The sequence below is a fragment of the Impatiens glandulifera genome, chromosome 1, assembly GCF_907164915.1.
Source record: "Impatiens glandulifera chromosome 1, dImpGla2.1, whole genome shotgun sequence".
NCBI classification, from domain to species: Eukaryota; Viridiplantae; Streptophyta; class Magnoliopsida; order Ericales; family Balsaminaceae; genus Impatiens; species Impatiens glandulifera.
In genome coordinates this window covers 80,889,202-80,910,899 of record NC_061862.1, presented here as the reverse complement: position 1 = coordinate 80,910,899, position 21,698 = coordinate 80,889,202, and the positions used below count along the sequence as shown (strand labels likewise).

The 21,698-nt window shown below is 31.5% G+C and overlaps 2 protein-coding genes across 4 annotated transcripts in view; both read right to left on the bottom strand.

The window, feature by feature from the left end:
• Positions 1 to 12,106, bottom strand: part of LOC124919080 (serine/threonine-protein kinase TOR) — a 35,191-nt gene extending 23,085 nt beyond the window's left edge. For 2 of the 3 annotated variants that reach the window (XM_047459217.1, XM_047459218.1), the window contains exons 1-18: positions 11,878 to 12,106; positions 11,628 to 11,752; positions 10,087 to 10,425; positions 9,936 to 10,010; positions 9,207 to 9,379; positions 8,734 to 8,832; positions 8,203 to 8,362; positions 7,970 to 8,113; positions 7,662 to 7,831; positions 7,372 to 7,576; positions 7,077 to 7,271; positions 4,568 to 4,720; positions 3,231 to 3,352; positions 3,015 to 3,114; positions 2,844 to 2,939; positions 1,372 to 1,502; positions 418 to 520; positions 2 to 340 (exon numbers count right to left, since the gene is read on the bottom strand). In XM_047459217.1, coding sequence (XP_047315173.1) covers positions 2 to 340; positions 418 to 520; positions 1,372 to 1,502; positions 2,844 to 2,939; positions 3,015 to 3,114; positions 3,231 to 3,352; positions 4,568 to 4,720; positions 7,077 to 7,271; positions 7,372 to 7,576; positions 7,662 to 7,831; positions 7,970 to 8,113; positions 8,203 to 8,362; positions 8,734 to 8,832; positions 9,207 to 9,379; positions 9,936 to 10,010; positions 10,087 to 10,425; positions 11,628 to 11,741 — 2,718 coding nt within the window. In that variant the 5' untranslated portion in view covers positions 11,742 to 11,752; positions 11,878 to 12,106. The remainder of the gene's footprint in view (position 1; positions 341 to 417; positions 521 to 1,371; positions 1,503 to 2,843; positions 2,940 to 3,014; positions 3,115 to 3,230; positions 3,353 to 4,567; positions 4,721 to 7,076; positions 7,272 to 7,371; positions 7,577 to 7,661; positions 7,832 to 7,969; positions 8,114 to 8,202; positions 8,363 to 8,733; positions 8,833 to 9,206; positions 9,380 to 9,935; positions 10,011 to 10,086; positions 10,426 to 11,627; positions 11,753 to 11,877) is intronic. The other variant, XM_047459219.1, reaches the window with a different exon arrangement.
• An 8,107-nt stretch (positions 12,107 to 20,213) lies between these two features.
• Positions 20,214 to 21,182, bottom strand: LOC124933869 (E3 ubiquitin-protein ligase RSL1-like). The gene is made up of 2 exons (XM_047474314.1): positions 20,417 to 21,182; positions 20,214 to 20,302 (listed from the first exon to the last, which is right to left on the bottom strand). Exons 1-2 carry the CDS (start codon positions 21,180 to 21,182, stop codon positions 20,214 to 20,216), a joined length of 855 nt encoding a protein of 284 aa, XP_047330270.1.
• Positions 21,183 to 21,698: the final 516 nt, after the last annotated feature.

Sequence of the window (21,698 nt, the reverse complement as noted above, 5' to 3'; positions counted from 1 at the left end):
CCTTAAAAATGAACATCAGTGATCCAACCACTTTCTGATGGTAGCTGGAAGACGAAGGATCCCTAAGAATTCGCATAAGGGAATTGATAGCTACCTGGAGCAGTATGCGCATTAGAAAATATGATATAAAAAGGCCATTTGAATAGTAATACATTACCGTTGAATAATAATCTTCTGATGTCCCAAAGGACGGCCAAAGGTCCATGGGCAATTCATCCATAGATCTGATATGTTGCCCTATGTCACTCACTGCACGGGCAACATCACCATGTGATACATTCAACCTTTGCTGATTGTTCTTGTGTGCATGAGGATCCAACGCGCCCATAATACCAAGAACCTAGGGAAAGTTGGAAAATGTTTCAATAAGAACAAAGCATGATAAAAAAAAATGGAAGGACTAGAGAAGTAAGTTACCTTTAAAGCTTCTCTTCTAGTAGACCATTCTAGATCACCATGTAGCAGCTTTAACAGTAAACCCAGCAAAATTGGGTATTCAATATAAGGAGTTATCACATAGCTGTCAGCAATAAAGATAATGTAACTTGTTTTTTGGAAATTGAACTGTGGAAACAGAAAATGCAGATTTTAGAACACCCAAAAGCTAATCAATACAATATTATATGGTCCTGAAGTTCTCCAGTTGTCCTATTCATAGAAAGCAAAACTTCAAAGCTAGCATGCAGAGTGTGCGAAATTCAAGTAAACCATGCATTGCACTGCACCTCTGGAATTATACTTTTTTCACATTGTTAAAACAGAGAACAAGCAAATCAGCTATTTCATATTCTTCTTTTTTCCTCGTATGTATACACTTCAGAACTCAGAAGACTCAGTATACAGTATTACAAACTCATTAAAATAGATTAGTAGTTTAGTAAAGGACCAACCGATATATACTATAATACATCCCCGTCGTCATATAAAGCTGAAATTTAGAACAGGGCATGAGTGCACAACTCTATAATGCGGAAAGTGGAAAATGAACGGATTGCTGAAATTGAGATTTATTGAAAACTTTGGTACCATGATAAGTTACAAAATACTTGCAAACTTAATCCGTTTGAGAGAATGGACTTCAGGTATTGGGCTAACAGTAAGGAAATAAACTCCATTGATGAGTAATCAGCTATCATAAAGAATTGAAAGCCTGTTCCCTGTTCTGTAAAGTAGGATTTTGAAGGTGTCACTGGTAGATCAAGGGTTGTGATGAGAATGATAAATAGATTATTTTAGTCAGCCCATGTGCCACCTAATCTTGATCATGATATATTTATGGATTGTTACAGTGTCAAAGCGCAACTAAATAATTAGTATAGTCAATGACATAGTTGAAAGTATAAACAAGCAACTTATAAAGTTATAACATACCCAGTGCTTTGTACAACTTGACCAAGGGTTGCAACAGCAACTTCACGTTTTGCAACAGCAGCTCCATCCAATAAAGCATCAACAATTAATGGCATAAGTTCAGGAATATATTGCCTCATAGCAAAACCACCCTGTGTCGTGATAATTAATCAAAGAAAGAAGCGTTTATAGTTAGATGTCATGTAATCATTAACTCACTTAAAATATGTAAGAATTCTGCTGCCTGCAATCATATACTTCTCCAGTATCATATCAGTAGAAAAAACAAGAGTTGAAAGAAAGACACTTCTAAAGGCAATGCACATCTAGTTCATTGAAAGAAAGACACTTCTAATGTTAATGCACATCTAGTCCAATGAAAGCAAGAGTTAAAAGAAAGACACTTCTAATGTAATGACACATCCTAGTCCTTGTAAACTGCTATGTATTTTGTTTTGTGTGCTCTTTAAGTGCTGCATTGTTACTTTTACTTCTCCTGGATATGAGAGGATTAAAATGATCATTGTAAAGCTCAGAATTTGTTGATGTAATAGAAATATAAATATGTATATATTGGCTTGCAGAAAGAAAATTGATGGTGTGCGTCAAAACGGAATGGATGTTTGGGCTTCGGGGTTCGGATCTATAGGGAATTTTCATAACTCAGGCTTGGATTCGGCATCAAGATTGCAGTGTTAATGGGACCATTTCTCTGTTTGCAAATGTTAGGATGAAAGCTTAACACTTGATCCAGTACTTTGTCTAGGAAATAAGGTCGTGGCAGGGTCTGGAAAAAGAAAAAGATGGTGGCAATGGCACCGACTAAGGTCTCTGGATACCATGTATTTCATTTTGTCGTTGTCCACTTTTTTATAAATGGCCTGTGTTCAAAAGGAAGGGATGGGATTTATTGGATATTCATTTCTTACTCATTGTGTACTTTAATGTTAGAAGTTTTCTTCCCTAGAAGCTTCTTTGCTATTGTTACTCTTTTTCATACTTTATTTCTTTTTATACTTTTTCTTCTTTTTGGATCGTGATACAAGGGAAAAGAATATTAGGGCTAATACACTATGGTGGAAGTGGCAGTTCTTAATATAGTAGTATAAATAGAACATTAGTTGTGAAGAGTAGTTATGAAATGAAAATTAGTTGAATTCTGTTGTTGAAGTTTTTCTCTCTCATCCCCATTGTATTCACCCTAGCAGTTAGGGTTCTATCTCTCCTCCATTAATTCAATTTCTCTTTAGCTTGCTAATAGCTCTATCTTCTCTTCGTTCTCAAATTCCAGTTCTCTTATTAATGTAATTTCAAGATATATATCTAATTCTAGTTCAAGGTATATCAGATTGTTGCTTGTATATTGAAGTCATATTGTGACAATTCATTTACATACAAGCATTAACTTTTCAAAAAATATAGTACAGTAAAAAGTTTCAGCATGAACAAAATTCTCATAACAGACTAGAAACAGAAAATAGAAAATCATTTACCACTCTAGCAAGATCTCCTACAGTGACAAGAACTCCACTTATGATGCCATTATTAGCAGTCACCCCAGTTCCCTCAGAGAGTTTGGCAACAAGTGCCTGATACAATTGATGAGACAAAATCAGTAAAGTAGCAAACAAAAAGCAAATATTACTTCATAGTGTATGACAGACCTTATGGACTGGAGCAATATATGGAAGTATTAATCGTTCACAATTGCGGATTAAGCAACCCAATAGTTTTGCACTTTCTTCTCTGCATTTATTATCTGCACTGAATACCCAAACAGGATATATCAGAGCAGGATATGTATAAAAGATACCAAGATATCCACATAAAACAATATCAAGAACATCGTATGCCAGTGATTTAAGATTATAAGAGTCTACCTTTGTTCTAGGTACGTCAGCAACTGAATGAGATGGCGACGGAGTGCTGGAAGAACATAAGCAGGATTCTTTTCTGATAACCTTCCAGCAGTAGAAATAGCATATTCTCGGACTTCAAAATTCTAAAGGATAAAACATATGCAGGTAAGGATGAGAAAACTGGAAACAGGTTTTTTCTAAAGTAAATTATTTAGTATGTTCCACGTACACAAAATACCAAGGAAAACCATGCAAAAAATTTGAAGGACGAAAACACATAAGTTGGAGCCTTAAGCAGACATCTTTGGGAATAAAAGGTGTACAGCATGGAGTGACCAAAAGATGGTTTATCTAAGTTTTTTTTGTGACCGGGGTTATCTAAAGTTATTATGCTCCATTCCGGGACAATAAGAGAAAGGAACGTGAAAGGAAATTTTTAAACTTAAACATGGATGAGAGAACAAAATAATATAGATAGTAGATAATCAATCAATAAAAGTTTAAAAGAAACCTGCAGGCTTGTTGAACACAATCATCATTCATTTTACAGGTGCCACCACTAAATTGGAGAATTAGCACAAGCTTGTTGAACATTGAAAAGATGCACAAAGCAAACACAAACAATTGAGTATGTTGAATGCAATTTAACCATTGCGTCATGCGGAAATTATGAGTAAAAATGTGTTAACTTTATTGGGAGGAATGCCCTTTATGCACAGTAATTACAATATACACTATCCCGAAAATCATGTGATCTTTTTAGTTCTATTCTAGAATCAAGGTATTTAGGTAGTGATTATATCCTAGAATTAAGGTGCCAAAGGTAAAGTATATTTAAGGACAATTATCTATTCATTTATAGACAATTACTAATTAGATAATTATCTTTAAATATTGAAATACAATGGTAATTCCCTTCCTTAATTCAAGTAATTCATCAACACCTCTAAAGATAGAAATAACCATATGGGCATATTAAATTCTATGTTGCATTATTAATGCTCTACAAGTACTTTCCTATTGATTAGATGGAATCCCAGTTCAACCTTAGATTCAAGTCAAAGAATTAGCCGACAATTCTCACAACTCATTATATGAACACTCCATCATTATGCAGTTAATAAACAGACACTAGGATATACTTGTTCAAATGAATAAACATCCCAGAAATTCACATTTTCCTTCCCAGAGGAGGATAATTGGGGAAGAATCTTTGCTTTTTGTAATACACAAGGACACATGGACTATGGAGGCCGAATGATAACATGATTAATCATCTCAAATATTTATTCAAAAAATAGTTCATCTCAATTATTATCACATGATATCTCAGAATTCATATTAGGATGACATCATACCTCATCATTTAGTGCAGCAAATATAGCACTCAAACTATCAGCTTGTGCGAGAAAATCATCAAAGCCACAATCACCGTGCAGGGAGGAGAAAACTGAGAGACGGACAGAAACATCAGCATCAGTGACAGCTGCAATAAGGAGCTTCTCAACAATCTGCAGAACATAGTGAATACTAATGAATTAATTGCACAGGCAAAATAACCCATCAAGGAAACTACCACATCTATATCCATTTGTATAGAGAAAACTATCATTATCAGGGTACTCCAAACAAGAAAACAAAAAGTGAACTCCAATAGAGGAAACAAATGTAAGAGTTTCACATGCCATTTTAATGTCTATAAGAACTTGCAATAACAATATGATGGTGTTACTTAAAAAATCATGGATTATAAGCTCCTGCCATTTTTACTCAGTACTTGTAGATTATAAGTTACCTAATTATCACCATAAAAAAGAAATAGTAATTAAAAATACCACTATCAATTATCTGAGAAAAAATAATTTGAATGTTTTTACATATTATGGTGGTCAACCCTTAAAATCTGTATTGCATTATGCGAGTAAACAGAGAGTAAGAGAATTAAGACTGAACTGAATTTTCAGCATATTAGAATGAATTATAAATTGTTATAGATAATTACATTTGTACAAGAAAATAATAAATATAGTAGTGGGCAGTTACCACTAACAGTCAACTAACCCCCACCAAAACATACCTACTCTTATTATTAATAATTATCTTTATTTTACACTACCTCTCAAGATAGGTTTTAGGTGGTACAGGTTTTAAAAGTATACTATGAATATAAACTCATTACCATCCACGAGAGACCGCAAGAGCAAGAACGGTGAACATTCCTAACTTGTTACACATGTCTTCAAATAGTATCTTTGGGAGAGCTATTTTGGGGGAGCCTTGGTGAGAATGTCGGTAACTTGGAGTTTGGACGGAATATGGGAAAGCCCGACCGACAACTCCACTATCAACTTTCTCAGAAAAAAAAAAACTTTCTCAGAAACAAAGTCTCATTCTATCTCATTGTGCTTAGTTCAGTCATGATGTGCAGGATTCTTGGCAATACTGATGATTGCCAAATTGTCACAACGAAGTCTGATGGCCTTTTTATCAATTACAGGATTCTTGGCAACACTGATGATTGTCAAATTATCACAACGCAGTCTGATGGCCTTTTCAATAAAAAGTTTACCCTTCATAAAAAAAAATCCATATATAGCCTCCCAAGAAAAATACAATATTTTATACGGGATCTTATTTCCCAGACTACCTTCCAAGAGAACAGTGTTTCAGTTAGAATGCTGAAGGGTTGATAAATGTATCGTGTTTCAAAATTTGGGGAGCCTTGAGGGTAAATACATCTGTCTTGTGTCTCGTAGGTGATTGTACCTTGATATGACTCCTCGTCAACATACAAGCGGAGTGAAAAGGTCACTTCCCACTTTGGTGCCTCCTTAACATACCTCTTGAAGTCAATCACTTTGTCATCCTTCCTATAATCATATTCTGTCATTCCCCACTGTGTAGGAGAGAAGAGAAGAGGGTACGGAGTAGACCGTGTTTTGGTGTACGGCCCTAAATGCTTGTTCTCATGTGTAGGAGAGAAGAGGGTATGGAGTAGATTCAATAGGCGTGTTTTGGTTATGGCCCTAAATGCTTGTTCCCATGTGTGCTCTACCAGGCAGTGGTGATCATTTGAATTTTGAAGTCTCACCCATACTTTGATGTAATGGCTTTCGCCAAAAAACTAGCCTCGTTGAGAAATCTCCACCACCATTTGCAAAGTAAAAATGTATGAAAGTGTGAAAACCCCTTAATTCCAAGGCATCCATCAAACTTTCCCATTCTTGACGGAGGTCCAACTATTGAGGTGTGTCACCCTAGAAGTGTTTGAACTACCCCAAACAAAATTTCTCATAATGGTCTTCATTTATCTACCATCTGCCGATGATATGGGGAAAAGGGACATTGTGAAGGTGGGGAAAAGGGACATTGTGAAGGTGGGGAAAAGGGACATTGCGAAGGTGGGAATGGAAGACTAAGTTAATTTTAATGAGAACCTTTCTCCCCCATTTCGATAGAAGCTTGCTCTTCCATAACGGCAGTCTTTGCTACGACTTCTCTATAATAGGGTTCTAAATAGAAGACATGGTACTGTTAATAGTTAACAAACATAAACCAGCCCAATTTCCATCTACATTTACGAATGAACTAGTAAGTCTAACCCCTTTCTAACTTAAGCTTCTGAAACATAGAATTGATAGCATATAAAAGTTGAAGCTATTGACCTCTAATGTATGCATGCTAGTGCAAAACTTAGACAATCCCTAACATTGGCCAACAGCATAAGGTAAAGAAACAAGCTAGACCAACAGTTTATTTATAGAAGTGGAGAACAGCTAAATAAAAAAAAAAACTTCTTCAAAGACAAAAAGAACCTCTCTAACAAATATTATTGTTACTGGAAATTTGGGGAAGAGGAAATCAAACCTCTTCCACAAGACGCCTTCGTCTTGCCCAATTTCGACTAGACCTGCTTTGACTATATTGGACACCTTGAGTGCCAGAAAAGGAATTTGCTACCAAACTGCAGCAGCAAAGAGCAGCATCTTTCCTTGTGGTTCCATCCTCATCCTCCAAATATAGAACAATTGTATCCCTTGCATGTTCAAGAAGATCATGTCCCTAAACATGCATGTGTTAACAAATTAATACGTATGAAACCTAAGGAGTAGACTTGAAAAGAAAAATTCCCCAATGAGCACGCAAGGACAAACTTACTAACCTTGAAATTAAAACGTGCAAGTGTTTGCAAAGCTAGTTGCACCATGGCAGGAACAGTAAGTTCCATTATGTGTTGAGCAGTGTTCGTTATATTCGCTCGATTCATTGTAACTAAAGACCTCGAGTTGCTGTGTGGTGATTTTGATAGAACAACCGAAATGCAAGAAAGAAGCCTCTCTTGTATTGTTGGCAGCAAAGACGGGATACTGGACCACCATTGTCCAACGTCAAAATGATTGAAATAAATCCATCGTAAAAGATCAAACTTGAATTTCAGGTATATCAATATACCTCACACTTATCTTGTCCAGAGCCTCCACGAGTGTAGATGAAAGCCCAGTTGCAAACATGGCATCGAGAAGACTGCAAACATGAGGTTCCATTGCTGGCCCCATTGCTTTTGCAATATTCCCAACACATGCCAAAGCCTCGAGTGAGGGTCTACCCCTTCGAGGAGCAATCTAGAAATCCAGGCACAATATATAAGATTTAGTTTTTAAAACATAAATGCTTGTAAATGTTGAGATATACATAGGAAAGAAAAATGACATGATACAGTGGATGAGATGTCAAAAAGGAGAAGAGCACAAGCAACATACAGCATCACGTATGTGAGACATTATTGTCGGCAAAAAGTGAACAAGTTCACCATCTAAAGCACCAGCCATCTCTCCAAGTGCAATGAAGCCACTAGCACGCTCAGCGGGAATCTTTAGAACTGCAAGTATATGATCCATACATATCTGGGAAAGAAAAGTCATCCATACACATCATTGGAGACAATAAAAGTCATCTTTGTACAATATTATCAAGCTAAAAAAATAGCACACACTTTTAGATAGTTTGTGACAAAGCGATCACGTAAGAAATGGGCTATGCGAGGCAGAAGAGAAGTTATGCTGAGACGAACAAGCCGATCCCGATGCTCAAGATATCTTAGAACAATTTCTGCAACTTCTCTGTACCTTGACATCATGAACTCTCCTGTATTCCTACATGCATGGAACAAGACTCCCATATTACAATTAAGAACACGGTAGAAAGTTGGAATATGGATGTTCATGTATTGTTGATTTTGCAGATTATAAACCGATGCAAGCTACTCGATACCAAATATGGATGCAACCCTACTCTACATATAGAACAAGGCTCATAACGAAAGAATGTCATTTTAAAAATAAAACCACATTATCTAAGTTTAAGGCAGGGATGCTCCAAAATGATTACGAGTAGCTTACTATAAAACCAATTTAAATGGAAAGCATCCAAGTTGTCTTATACAAATAAGAATTTTGAATCGAGCAATGAATAATTGCATGGATAAATCAGTCCAAACCCTCCAACTTGCAGAATATAGACTGACCTCAAAAGCTCACCCACTGCAAGTAGAGAACCATGTATGCTGTGAATAGGAGCATTTTTCCCCAGTCCATCTTGTGTAGCTTCAAACATACGGTAATACCTGCAAAAGTATCCATGACGTCTATAATAGAACATTATGGAGAGAAAAATAAGCAGCATAATAAGGTAACTATATATCCATGACATTCCATGCAACGAGTTCAGAATTGGCCAAGCAAGAAGAGAAGAGGGACATAAGTTTTGAGACAACATCCAAGGAGCACCTAGTCGATTTCAAAAAGAAGTTGAAGAAATTAACCATCCTAATGACAATGAAACCCCAACCAAATGCACCAAATATGATATGATTCATATTGTTACTTAACCAAAGTGCAGGGATTCAGGTGACGTAGAAGAAATTGTGAAACACAGTAATCCAAATCCATGTAACTCAATCCAAATTTCTAGCATCGTAGGAAAGATGAAGGAACATACCACTGCACACGCCAACGTGTCTCACGCTTTTCAATAACTTGAAGACAAGCACGTAGTGCCTCTACAGCTTGCTCTCTAACTTCTAGCACTGGATCTCTCAATGCCACCCATATCGCATCTACAAAGTCAGGTACGTGAACATTGAATAATGTTGGAGCATTCTCAGCCATTTCCTATGTCAAATAGAAATGATGAATAAATTAAAAATGATAGAATTCACCTCATATTGATTTATATAAGATAGCAGATATTAAAACAGACCCTATAAATATGGGGAAAACGATCAACCTATGTTAAAAAAATAAGAATTTGGGGTACAATGAATCAAAAATAATGACAACGTAACTGCAACTGATCAACGAGTATATTGCAAATTTACACAATATTAACTTGTTGGCTTTAGTAAAGAAGCCTACTTATTGATTGACGTAAATAAATTGAAAATTTTGTCAATACATAGGAAGACAACTAATTTCCTCACATTTTCTTCTTAACTATTGATTTTTAAAAGCAATAGTCATAAACCTTGAATTAATGGCACAAACCTAGCTCATTCACGCTCTGTCAAAAATAATCTCAATTTGATCCGTATTCAAATGAGGTAAGAATAAATCAAGTATTTTCAAATAGAGCTAAAATAGACAAATATAGTCCCTCTAATTAACTCGAAAGTTATGACTTTGGAGAAACTATGTGCACTTTCTGTAATAATAAAACTGTTGCTCTTACTTTCAAAATCAAAACCGCAGTAAAGCGACGATACTCCACTCTTTCACCATGAAGCCATGCAAGTGCATTTTTCACCTGTCAAACACAAAAATGTTACACCCACAAATCTACAGAAATAGCACTAAGTTACAACACAAAACAATCCTTAAACCTGTGTTTTCACTTCATCGGAAGCTGTAGCCCTTCCAGCCCTAGCTAGATGACCGAGGACAGCGCCAGCAAGCATCAAAATCTCTCGATCGCGTTTCATCTCAAACACAGTTCTCATATAACCAAAGAACCTTGAAATTTTTAAGGTATTTTCGCCAAGTGGTACATCTATCAATTCATCAATTGCTCTTAGTGCTCCCAAATTATCAGCAACGTCGTTACTCTCTAATAGTCTGGTAATACGGTCATACAATTGATCCATGAGACGGGAAAAGGCTTCCCCGCTAAGTTCACAAGCTTGTTCCTCTAGATGTTTCTTTAATGCTAATGCAGTCCCATCCTAGCATTGAAAAGAATCAACAAAAACAAAAATATCAATACAAAGATTTTTTTTATAAAAGGTCAACATTTTCATTAAAATGAAGAAAATGAGTGACGCAAGGAGCGTTCCAACAGTTTACAAAAGCAATCACAAGAAAAATAAACTTTGAAATAGACAAAAAGGTTAAAGTTCGATGAGATTGTAGTGGTCTCATCCGGTGCAAAGCCCCCTTTTCTTGATTGACACGAAAGTTTGGAGAATAAATCCTTTAATCCTTCCAGGTCCCGAAACTCTTTCCTTAAAAGGTTCAATTGAGATATTGAATCAAAGTTTTCAAAAACTACTTACCTAAGATCCCAATAAAGTATCAATATGCATTTACAAAGGACAGAACTTAGGCTAACACGCTTGATGACTAAGGAAAATGAAAATATATACATCACTGTGAATTATATTTTAGAATTCTAGATATAATTCTCGATATGGAACTTTCGTGAGAAATAACATGCTAGCAACAGAACATGATTTCCATGTAAAACCACAATAACAGTAACATTACGAATTAGGAAAGGTTGTGAAACCCTAGATAGAAGGGTTGATTGTTTAGAAGTCGTGTGAGATGCAGATGCAAGAAGAGAGTATTAGAACATGTATTAGCCTATAAATAAGGCATAACCTTTGTAATCAAGTTCAGTTTTAGGTTTTAATAAGAGTGGCTCTTTTGGAAGTCGCTCCTTCTTAATTTATCTAAATTTTTCCTCATCTCTGAAGAATATGCAAACACGTGTCAGGGTTAGCATCACAATGTAACTAGTAGTAAAGCAAATCAACCTGTCGTATTAGGAATTCCACTTAGGATTAAGGAACCAATTTTAACCGAAAGGTTCTTCCCTTTTTGCCAGGTAGACATAGGAGTCTTTCCTCTAAGCTGCTGAATGAGAAATTAATTGAAAGTCACTTTTACTCAATTATGAAAAGTCGCACAATCGAGATAGTTATAGATTTTCTACTCAATTCATTGCACAATTCAGACTGCAACCCAAACATGTAAACAACCAATGACAACCCGTGTTATAAAAACATACAATCTTGGCTTTCACCTAATAATCTTGAGCTGTATTTAACCCAACATACAGACAAATAAGTTGCAGATAGCTTCGAAATAGAACTCTTCTTTGAGAAACTCCTGAGATTTGATTAAAAATCATAACAATACACACCTTAGGATTTCTGACACACAGGTCAGCGAGAATCCTATTGAGCGTGTCCAAGCTCCCTCCTCCAGCTGCCGTACCCGGACCAATATAGCGAACTAATTGGGATGTGCTCGCCATGTCACCCCCACCTAGAAACACAATCGCAGTCTACTAGGGATCAAAGTCTTGAGCTTTTGAAAGAAAAATTAGAAGTGCATATAGACGATGTATGTATTTTACAGATTTGGAAGAGCTGAGGATTGAGACCACTCACACGAAACTCTAACTCACTCCGGCAGTAGCAACAGAAGGACGCAGCAAGCTCGCTGGGAGTCCCACCACTCCACTCTAGGAGGCCAAAGAAGAAGATGATTCTTTGACCAGCTCCCGTTGCAACCCACGTAGTCTGGTCTGGTCGTGTCGCAGTTTCCCCTCTACCTTCAGTTGGTGTTGTTGTTATCGTCGCTGTGGGAAGCGACCGAACGCCACCACCGTAGGGTAAACCTTTGTGTTTTGTTTATCATTAGTAATTTTATTTTGTAAAGAATAAAAATATATAAAATCAAATGTCCGTCTAACTTTTTCAAAAGATCAAATAACCTAACAAACACATCAGCAATGGATCCCTTTTTTATATATTCTTATAATCTAACCAATTTTAATATTATTATTTTTTTAAGCATAGAAAAATAGAAAAATCTTGTTTTTTTCTTTCTAAAATTGGATTTATCGTTCCGAATTTTTATAATTCGAATAATTCTCTCATTTTTTTTTAGATAATTTGCTACTCATATCTGTTCATTCTCTTAATAATTTTTTTTTTCATGTGTCAGTCTTTTTTTTTAAAACAAAGGAGATGAAATTTTAAATCTGAAGTTGTTTATCTTGTGTTTAATAAAATGTTAATGAAATTAATATTTTATTTGAAACATTTTTAATTTATCCTCTATTGATTTGAATTTGTTTTTTATTATTTCGATTTTTTATTTAGATGCTATTTAGTATAACATATTTCAGCGTTGTTTACAAGTTCACGTGTGAGGTCAAATTGTATTGTCGTTCAAAATATTTGATAGAGATTCTTCTGACACCGTTAAATTGGTTTATTCGGTTTGTTTTACCATCTTATTCATCGTTAAGAAACTCGAACAAAGCAATTTCCTATTATATTTTTTAAAAATGATTAATGTATAATAAAAATTAATGAGAGTAATGTAATCACAATTTTTTTTTTTGTTGCTAAAATTAATACGGAAAACAATGAATTGCTCATATAAATCTAATATGGACACTTAACCTAATTCAAAATTACACACATTAAAGTATTCTTTCTAACTGAAAATATTATAACTTAAAATAAAATTCAAAAGATAACGATTCAGTTTGGAGAATAATTAAAGAAGTGAGTATTTATGTATGTAAGAAGAAAGAAAATAAATTAAAACATAAATAAGTGGGCTTTTGCACGTTCGGAGCTCATGTTAATTTTATTTTTTAATAATCTGAATGTGATGAGTTCGCTATAAAATATTATGTTGAGATTCAGTTTTTAAATGAAAAGATGATTTATTTAGTTTTAATGAAAGATGGTTTATTCATCTTATCAAAAATTATATATATAATAATGTTTATTTTGAATTTGTTGCTAAGAGTTGCGGTTAATTTGAAAATATATGTGAGAATAAATAAATATTTAGTTCGAATCGTGGGTTAACCCACCCATAAATTTGAAACAGTTAAAATAAAATTAAAAATGTTATATGTATGTTTTGAACTTGCAACCTAACAAAAACAAGTACAATATTTTAATTAATTAAGTTAATAAAACTTTATATTTAAAAATTAACATTAAATTTGATGAACGTGTGATATTTTTGTTTAACTTTTTTAACTAACTAATCTATATTTATATATATAATATTTAATTTGAATTTATTTAGTTTGTTGGGTCAAAAGTTGTGGTTAATTTAGATATATATAGAAAATGAATATTTGGGTCGGATCGTGGGTTGACATACTCATAAATTTGAAAGGTTTAAAAATAAAATAAAAAATGTTATATGTATATTTTGAACTTACACCTTCACAAAAACAAATAAAATCATTTAGCTAATTAAGCTAATAAAACTTTATATTTTAACAATATAAATTTATAATATATATATATATATATATACTAACGTTTAATATGGTGATTTATTATATTCAAAATAAAATTATAAATTTGTCATTCCTAAAATATATATTGGTGGTTGATTTTTGTCGAGGGATAAGAGGCGTGTAAAAGTGTGATTGAGATTGATGATTGGTTTGTCGAGGGATAAGAGACTTGTGAAAATGTGATTGAAATTGATGGTTGATTTGCCGGGGGATAAAAGACTTGTGAAAGTGTGATTGAGATGTGGTTTGCCAAGGGATAAGAGACCGATAATAAATGAGGTGATGAGATTAGTGATCAATTAAGATTGGTGGTTGATTTGTCGAGGGATAAAAGTGTGTGAAAGTGTGATTGAGATTGGTGGTTGTGTTGCCGATGAATATGAGGCGTGTCTAAGTGTGATTTGGATTCGTAGTTGGTTTGCCAAGGAATATAAAACCGATATCATTTGAATTGGTGGTTGGTTTGCCAAGGATAAAAATGTCAGTAACAAAGAATCGTAAAGTCACAAGATTAGAGATCAATTGAGATTGATGGTTGATTTGTCGAGAGGTCAGAGGAATGTAAGTGTGAAAGTGTGAGGTTAAGAGATGAGAGGTTAGAGACCGGTAACACTGGAATTTATGGTTAGTTTGTCAAGGGATAATAAGTCGATTCAGGTCGGTGGTTGATTTCCCGAATGATAAGAGAGGTGTGTGAAAGTGTGATTGAGATTGATTATTGGTTTATCGAGAGATAAAAGACATGTGAAAGTGTTTTTATAGTTATAATTTTTTTATTAATAAAGAGTAAAATGTTATTTGTGAATTTTATAAAAAAAAATCAAAATTGTGATATTTATTAGGTTACAAAATATATATATATATATATATATATATAATTATAATTATAAATAAAACTCATATGTCACCGTTCATAAATAGTCTAATGATTAAAATATCACCTTTCATACTTCTTAAGATCAGATATATAAGTATTTTTATTATATATTTTCTTTTCTTTTTTGTATGAATATGAAAATTTTATATCATATATGATTAGAGTTAAAGTATAAAATACAACTTACAAAATATAGAATATATAAGTTGTTGGGTCAAATTATTTTGACTAAGTGTTGAAATAATTTAACCTATGATATTTTGATGATGAAATAACTTATGAGTTTTGATACAGGTGTATTGAGACAACATATCATAACTTGGATCTAATGAGGGTCATTAGACCGATTTTGATTCTCATTCGCATAAAATTAGACATGAGTCTAATAGAATTAGACGTACAATCTAACTCATCGGAGTTAGACGTGCAGTCTAATAGACGTGTAAATTAGACGTGAGTCTAATAGAATTAGACGTACAGTCTAACTCATCGGAGTTAGACGTGTAGTCTAATAGATGTGTAAAGAATTAGACGGATAGTCTAATGAATACACGGAATTAGACGTGAGTCTAATAGAATTAGACGTACAGTCTAACTCATCGGAGTTAGACGTGTAGTCTAATAGATGTGTAAAGAATTAGACGGATAGTCTAATGAATACACGGAATTAGACGCAAGTCTAATAGAATTAGACGTACAGTCTAACTCATCGGAGTTAGACGTGTAGTCTAATATATTTGTAATTAGACGGGTAGTCTAATTAGTGAAAGTTAGACGTAAGTCTAACTCCTTCAGACAAGTCTGAGGTAGAACCGAAATTAGACGTGCAGTCTAACTCAGTGGAGTTAGACGTGCCGGTCTAATGGTTATTGAATAATTAGACGGGTAGTCTAATTAGTGAAAGTTAGACGTAAGTCTAACTCCTTCAGACAAGTCTGAGGTAGAACTGGAATTAGACGTGTCAGTCTAACTCAGTGGAGTTAGACGTGCCGGTCTAATGGTTATTGGATAATTAGACGGGTAGTCTAATTAGTGAAAGTTAGACGTAAGTCTAACTCCTTCAGAAAGTCTGAGGTAGAACCGGAATTAGACGTGTCAGTTTAACTCAGTGGAGTTAGACGTGCCGGTCTAATGATTATTGTATAATTAGACGTGAGTCTAATTCTATTAGACCAGGCGGTCTAATAAACATTTTTCATTAGAAGGAGTTGACTTATTTCATTAGACTGATTTTCACAAATCTGTCTAATTGAAATACGTCTAATGCTCAGTTTAAGTAGTACGCTTGAATCTAGCATTTCTCCTACCCACATGCTATAGCTGTACCCTACTTCTGCTCCACTTTCCAATGAAGATTAGTACAACGGCTATATGCATCCAATCAAGGAATGCCACGTAAGAGAATTTTCATCACATTACCCGTTTTGCAGGTACATCCCTGATGGAATATTCAGCGCACTACCAGTTCGGTACAGCCACGATCCTTGTGCTCAGAACCTGCTGTGTACAATGGAGGCTTTCCAATGGAAAGTGCCACGTATCATTCTTGAAGATTCGACCGTTAGCTCTTGCTCAGTATTTAACAAATCCTAAGGACAACGGACAATCTGTCTCACGAACAAGCGAATACAAACGAACAAGCAATCTGATTTTGCAGAGAGAGAGAGACTACTCAATCATCTTGCTTACTGAACTTATTCTGTGAAGCTTTTTTCTGATTGTACTGTGTGTGAATCGAGAGAGAGAGAGCTAGAATCAAAACACTTTTAGCTGAGTGATATTCTTCATCCTGTAATTGAACAGAAAGTGTTCTGTTCAATAGTGAGCTAAGTGTGTGTGTAAACTGTATTTGATTCTCATCATATTATAGTGAATCCTTCCGGTGGTTGGAAGAAGGGGTGACGTGACGTAAGAGAGTTTCTCCGAACATCCATAAACAAACTGTTGTGTTCTTCAATTCTATCATCTTTTCATATTTCATCTTGTGTTTCAAACCCAAGTAAACTATTCCGCCTTGAATCTGTTTCAAGTGTTTACACAAGTTTGCGTAGAATAGAAAGAGATATTAATCCCTAACAGGATTTCTATCAAACCGTTTTTCATAAACCTTCATCCTTAGTCAGACCCCGTTTCTAACGATAAAACCGATCATATCATAAGTTAAAGTATAAAATACAACTTACAATATTTTTTTATTATATACTTCAAAATACAACTACAATATATATATATATATTATAAAATTATTTCAACAATTAAAATGGTTATTTTTTCAGCCAATCACCAGCATCACATAATTTCTTTTCAAATTCTCTTTTAAATTCCCTCACTTAATCATTTTTTTTTAAAAAAAATAGAATAATAAATTTAATTATTTTTATTATATATAATGTTATATATATATATATATATATATAACATTATTAACAACTAATTTTTTTATTTAATAGTAGGATAAGAGAAATAATTATTTTTATTATATATTATTTTTTTTAGGAATATGAAAATTTTATATAATATATTTTTTTAAAAAAAATAAATTACTATATATATATATAATTATAAAATTATTTCAACAATTAAATTATAAGTGATATAGTCGTTCAAATGTTAATATTTCATATTTAAAGACCATATTTTGATATCTCTAAAATTAATTATTATATTTGGGTGCGAACATTAATGTCAAAGATTCTAATATATTTTTTTTTCTTTTTTTTTTACGATTAAAATTATTAATTATTTATATATAAATATATATTAAAATATTTATAAAATATAACAAATATTTGTATTTTAATTTATAATGATTCTGTACATGTATATTTTAAAAATATATATAAATTAAAAAATACATTTAAAAATTCTTTTTAGTTTATTTATTATTATAAAAAACCAAAATAAGACATGAAATAATATTTAAAAATTGACGAAAAATAAATATATATATATATATATTTAATATATTATTGTTTACAAAGACTAATAAAAAAATATTTGTTAAAAATAAAATTAAAATTGTAAAACAAATTAATAAAAATATTTAAATTAAAAAATTTTAAAATAAATTTAACTAAATAGGTTAGTTTTAAATTCAATGGAAAATATATTTAAGACTTATTTATTATTGTAAAAAATAAATTAAGACACTTGAAAATTTCAAAAATACTTTTTAATTACCACATATTTTTTTTATTTAATTATTTATATATATATATATATTAATTTAAATAATTTTTAATAATTTATTATTATAAAAAAATAAATTAAGACATTGAATGAATAATTTTTTTATTTGTACATATTTTTTATTTAATTATTTTTTAATATTTGTCCTATTATCTATTATAATAATTTAATATTATAAAAAGTTATATTCAATAATTCTATTATCACATATATTTTTCTAAATTATATGTATATATATATTAATTTTAAATATTTTATATTTGTCCAATTATCTAATATATTAATTTATTTATTTTGAAATAATTAATTATATTTAATTTATTTATTTCTTTATTAATAAATGTCAATTCTTATTAAATTTAGTTACTAAATAATTAAAATTATTATATATATATATATATATAATAGATGGTTTTTTAATATTTTTATTTTGAAATAAGTATCTATAAGGAATATTAGATTAAGTATAATTTTATAAAATTTGATTAATAATTTAATCTAAAATTCAATGTTATTTTTTTTTTTAAACTATTTTTCTTTTCAACTCATGGATATTGTCAATCATATTTATATGATTAGTTTATATACATTATATATATTTCTTTTAAATGTTTTTCAAACTTTATATATTTCATAAATTTAAAAATATATATAAATATTAAATTTGGATTTAACTTAATTTTCACAAATTAAAACTAATTCAAAATTTTGAATAAATATTATTTTTATTTAAAATATTTAAATATAAATAATATTTTGTTTACTTCTATCATTACTATGGACGGAATCATGATAGTATTTTATTATGGATTGATATGTATTTTAATATTCTTATAAATTTTAAATATAAAAATAAATATTACAATTTATTCAATTAAAAATCAATTTTTTTATCCAATAATTTATTTATTAAATAAAAATTCCAATTAATCTCATAATACTCATTTATCCTTCCAACCTAGTGGAGGTGGATATCTAGACGTCTCTATTTTTTTCCAATAATATTTGTATACCCTAAAAAAATATTTTAACTTTAATTTTTTTATAATATAAATAATTTAAAATTTATTTTATTATGAAAAACTGATAAATAGTTGAATACAATAATAGTTACAACATACATGATAAAAGACTTGATTTAAATAAAGGAGTATGAATAAAATTGATAGAGGTATAGAATGAGAATGAATATGATTAATAAAAGTGTAGTGTTTGGTTAAGACATGTAATAATAATTATTACCATTTATTTGTACAGTAATTAATAATTTTTATATATTTATAATTTAATATATTTATAAACGTTATTAATTTTATTTATTATTTTCTTATTATTACTTAATTAATAAATATATAAATAAATCAATTAATTATATATATATATATATATAAATAAATAAATAAGAAAAAAGAGAAATAAATAGTCAAAATAAAAAATTATTTTATATTTAATTTTTTATTCTCTTTATATATATTTATTAATTGTTATCGATGTAATTTAGTTTGTTTATATTATAATTGTTAACATATTTTTGATAATTATTAATTTATATCAATATATTTTCGTATTTGATTTTGATATGAAAAAAATCATTATCTTATACTAAAATTAATTAAAAGAGAATTACTAAATTTATAAAATATGATGTTAAATATAACAATGAGAATTAATAAATATATATTAAATCACACACAAACATAATTTATATATATTCACTCAAGTAAAGAAAATCCAATTATAATAATTTGATCTATAATTTTATTTTTATTGAATTTTATACAAAATTATATATACTAATATACAAAATGAAAAATAGAACCTGCTAAAAAAATATATAGAGAAAAAATAGAGAAGAAACTAAAAAAGAAAATAATGGAGAGAGGATAGAGGGGTGAATGATGAGTAAAATTGAGAGTTGAGATAGAATTATATGGAAGAAAGCTAGAAATAAATTTCGGAATGAGTTTATTCCCCAACTTTGGGGGATTGAATGATTCTCAATTACAAGAGATTCATTTTACTATTCATCAATTAAAATTCCCCAACTTTGAAGGAATTAAATGATTCTTGAATACAATAGATTCATTTTACTATTCATCAATTAAAATCATGTACCAAACATCCATATTTAATTCATTTTTCCTTCCAACATACAAAACCACCTACTTAAAAGTTCAATCATCAAATTACCAATATATTTATATAAAACATAATATATTATGCAAATTGATTTATTAATCAAACTAATTTCTCACCAAACCAATATGAATTTCGACCAAATTTTGTATCAAAAAACCCTAATAAAACTCAAAACAATATAATATTAGATAGATCTCTAAGTTAACCAAAAAAAAAAAAAAGAGAAAGAAAAGAAGAAGAAGAATTTAAACATATATGAATTTAAGTTCACCTACATACCCCATGATTAGTAGTCCAAGCTGCTCCACATCTATAGCAGAATTGAAACCCACACCTAAAATATGATCAACATCATCATAATCATCCAAACAAGATTATGAAAATAAAAACATTGAATCATGAATAAAAATGAAATCCCATAGAAGAAACCTGCAAGTAATGTGTATACACCCTTCATTTTTTTCCACAAAGAATCGACAATTTGGGCAACGTTTCCACGCACTTTCAGTCGCAAGTTTCAACATAAGATCATCCCAGCCTCTTTCGTTATTCAGTCTCTTAAATTGCTCACACTCAATACCCATATGAAATGGAACTCTGCAATCTACGCAGAACAGTCTATGACAAATTGGGCATTCGGCTTGACTAAACGTCTCATCTTCTCCATCCTTATCATAAATCAACAAAGCCGAACAATCGCTGAATGGACAATAGTACTTTTGAGATTCTGGTATCATTGATTCGCATAAGGCTTCCTCCCATATTGCGATTATTTCTGGCGAAATCCATGTTAGACACGATTCCAGCTCGAGTTTCCCCTCACAGTCGTAGCCGGCTGGGCAGGGTATGATTGTGACATTCTCTTGGATTTTGAATTTGATATGTTTGCTAATGCAATCGGAGCAGAAGGAATGAGAGCATTTTTCTATTCCGATCATCTTGGTTTGAAGTTTTTCCTCTGTGCATATTTCGCAAGAGAAGACCGAGCTCGAGTTCGAATTCGCTGACTCATCGTCTGAATTCGCTGACTCGTCGTCTGACTCGTCGTCTGACTCGTCGTCTGACTCGTCGTCTGACTCGTCGTCGACCTCGGACTTCATCATCGTAATATTAGATTTGGTGATGGAGAACATCATTACCCATTGCAGCTTTTCAGCCCAAATTATCATTGGATAAGTGATTGCTTTCGTCAACTTCATCAAATTGGGAATCATTGTGAAATGACAGAAATGGATTATATTCTCACAAGTACATTACAGTATATATTACTGTGTTTGTTAAAATAAACGAATGACAATAATAATATTAACTAAAATACCGATGATTGTGGGACCGAAATATTTGCACAAATGAGTTGATATTGTATGGTTCATCCTAAAAATATGATCGGTATAAAATCGGTATTAATTTCCCTTTTTCATTTTTTTTATTCAATATTTTAATTAAGAATACAAAATTTAAACAGTTATTTTCTCTTTTCAGTTTTATTATAATTGGGAGAGAGATTTTGGGTGAGGGAATAAGAGGGGGAATGACAGCGCAATATAATTTCTCTCTTCTCTCTTTCCTCCCACTTTTCCATTTTTCTGACAATGAGGTGATGACAAGTTATTTTTTCTTCCATTTCCTTCTTCAAATTCTCTCTCCTCACTCTCTATATATATAATATTTTTATAATTTTTAATAGTTATGTATATTTTTTAATTTAATTATATGTATAATTAAATTAT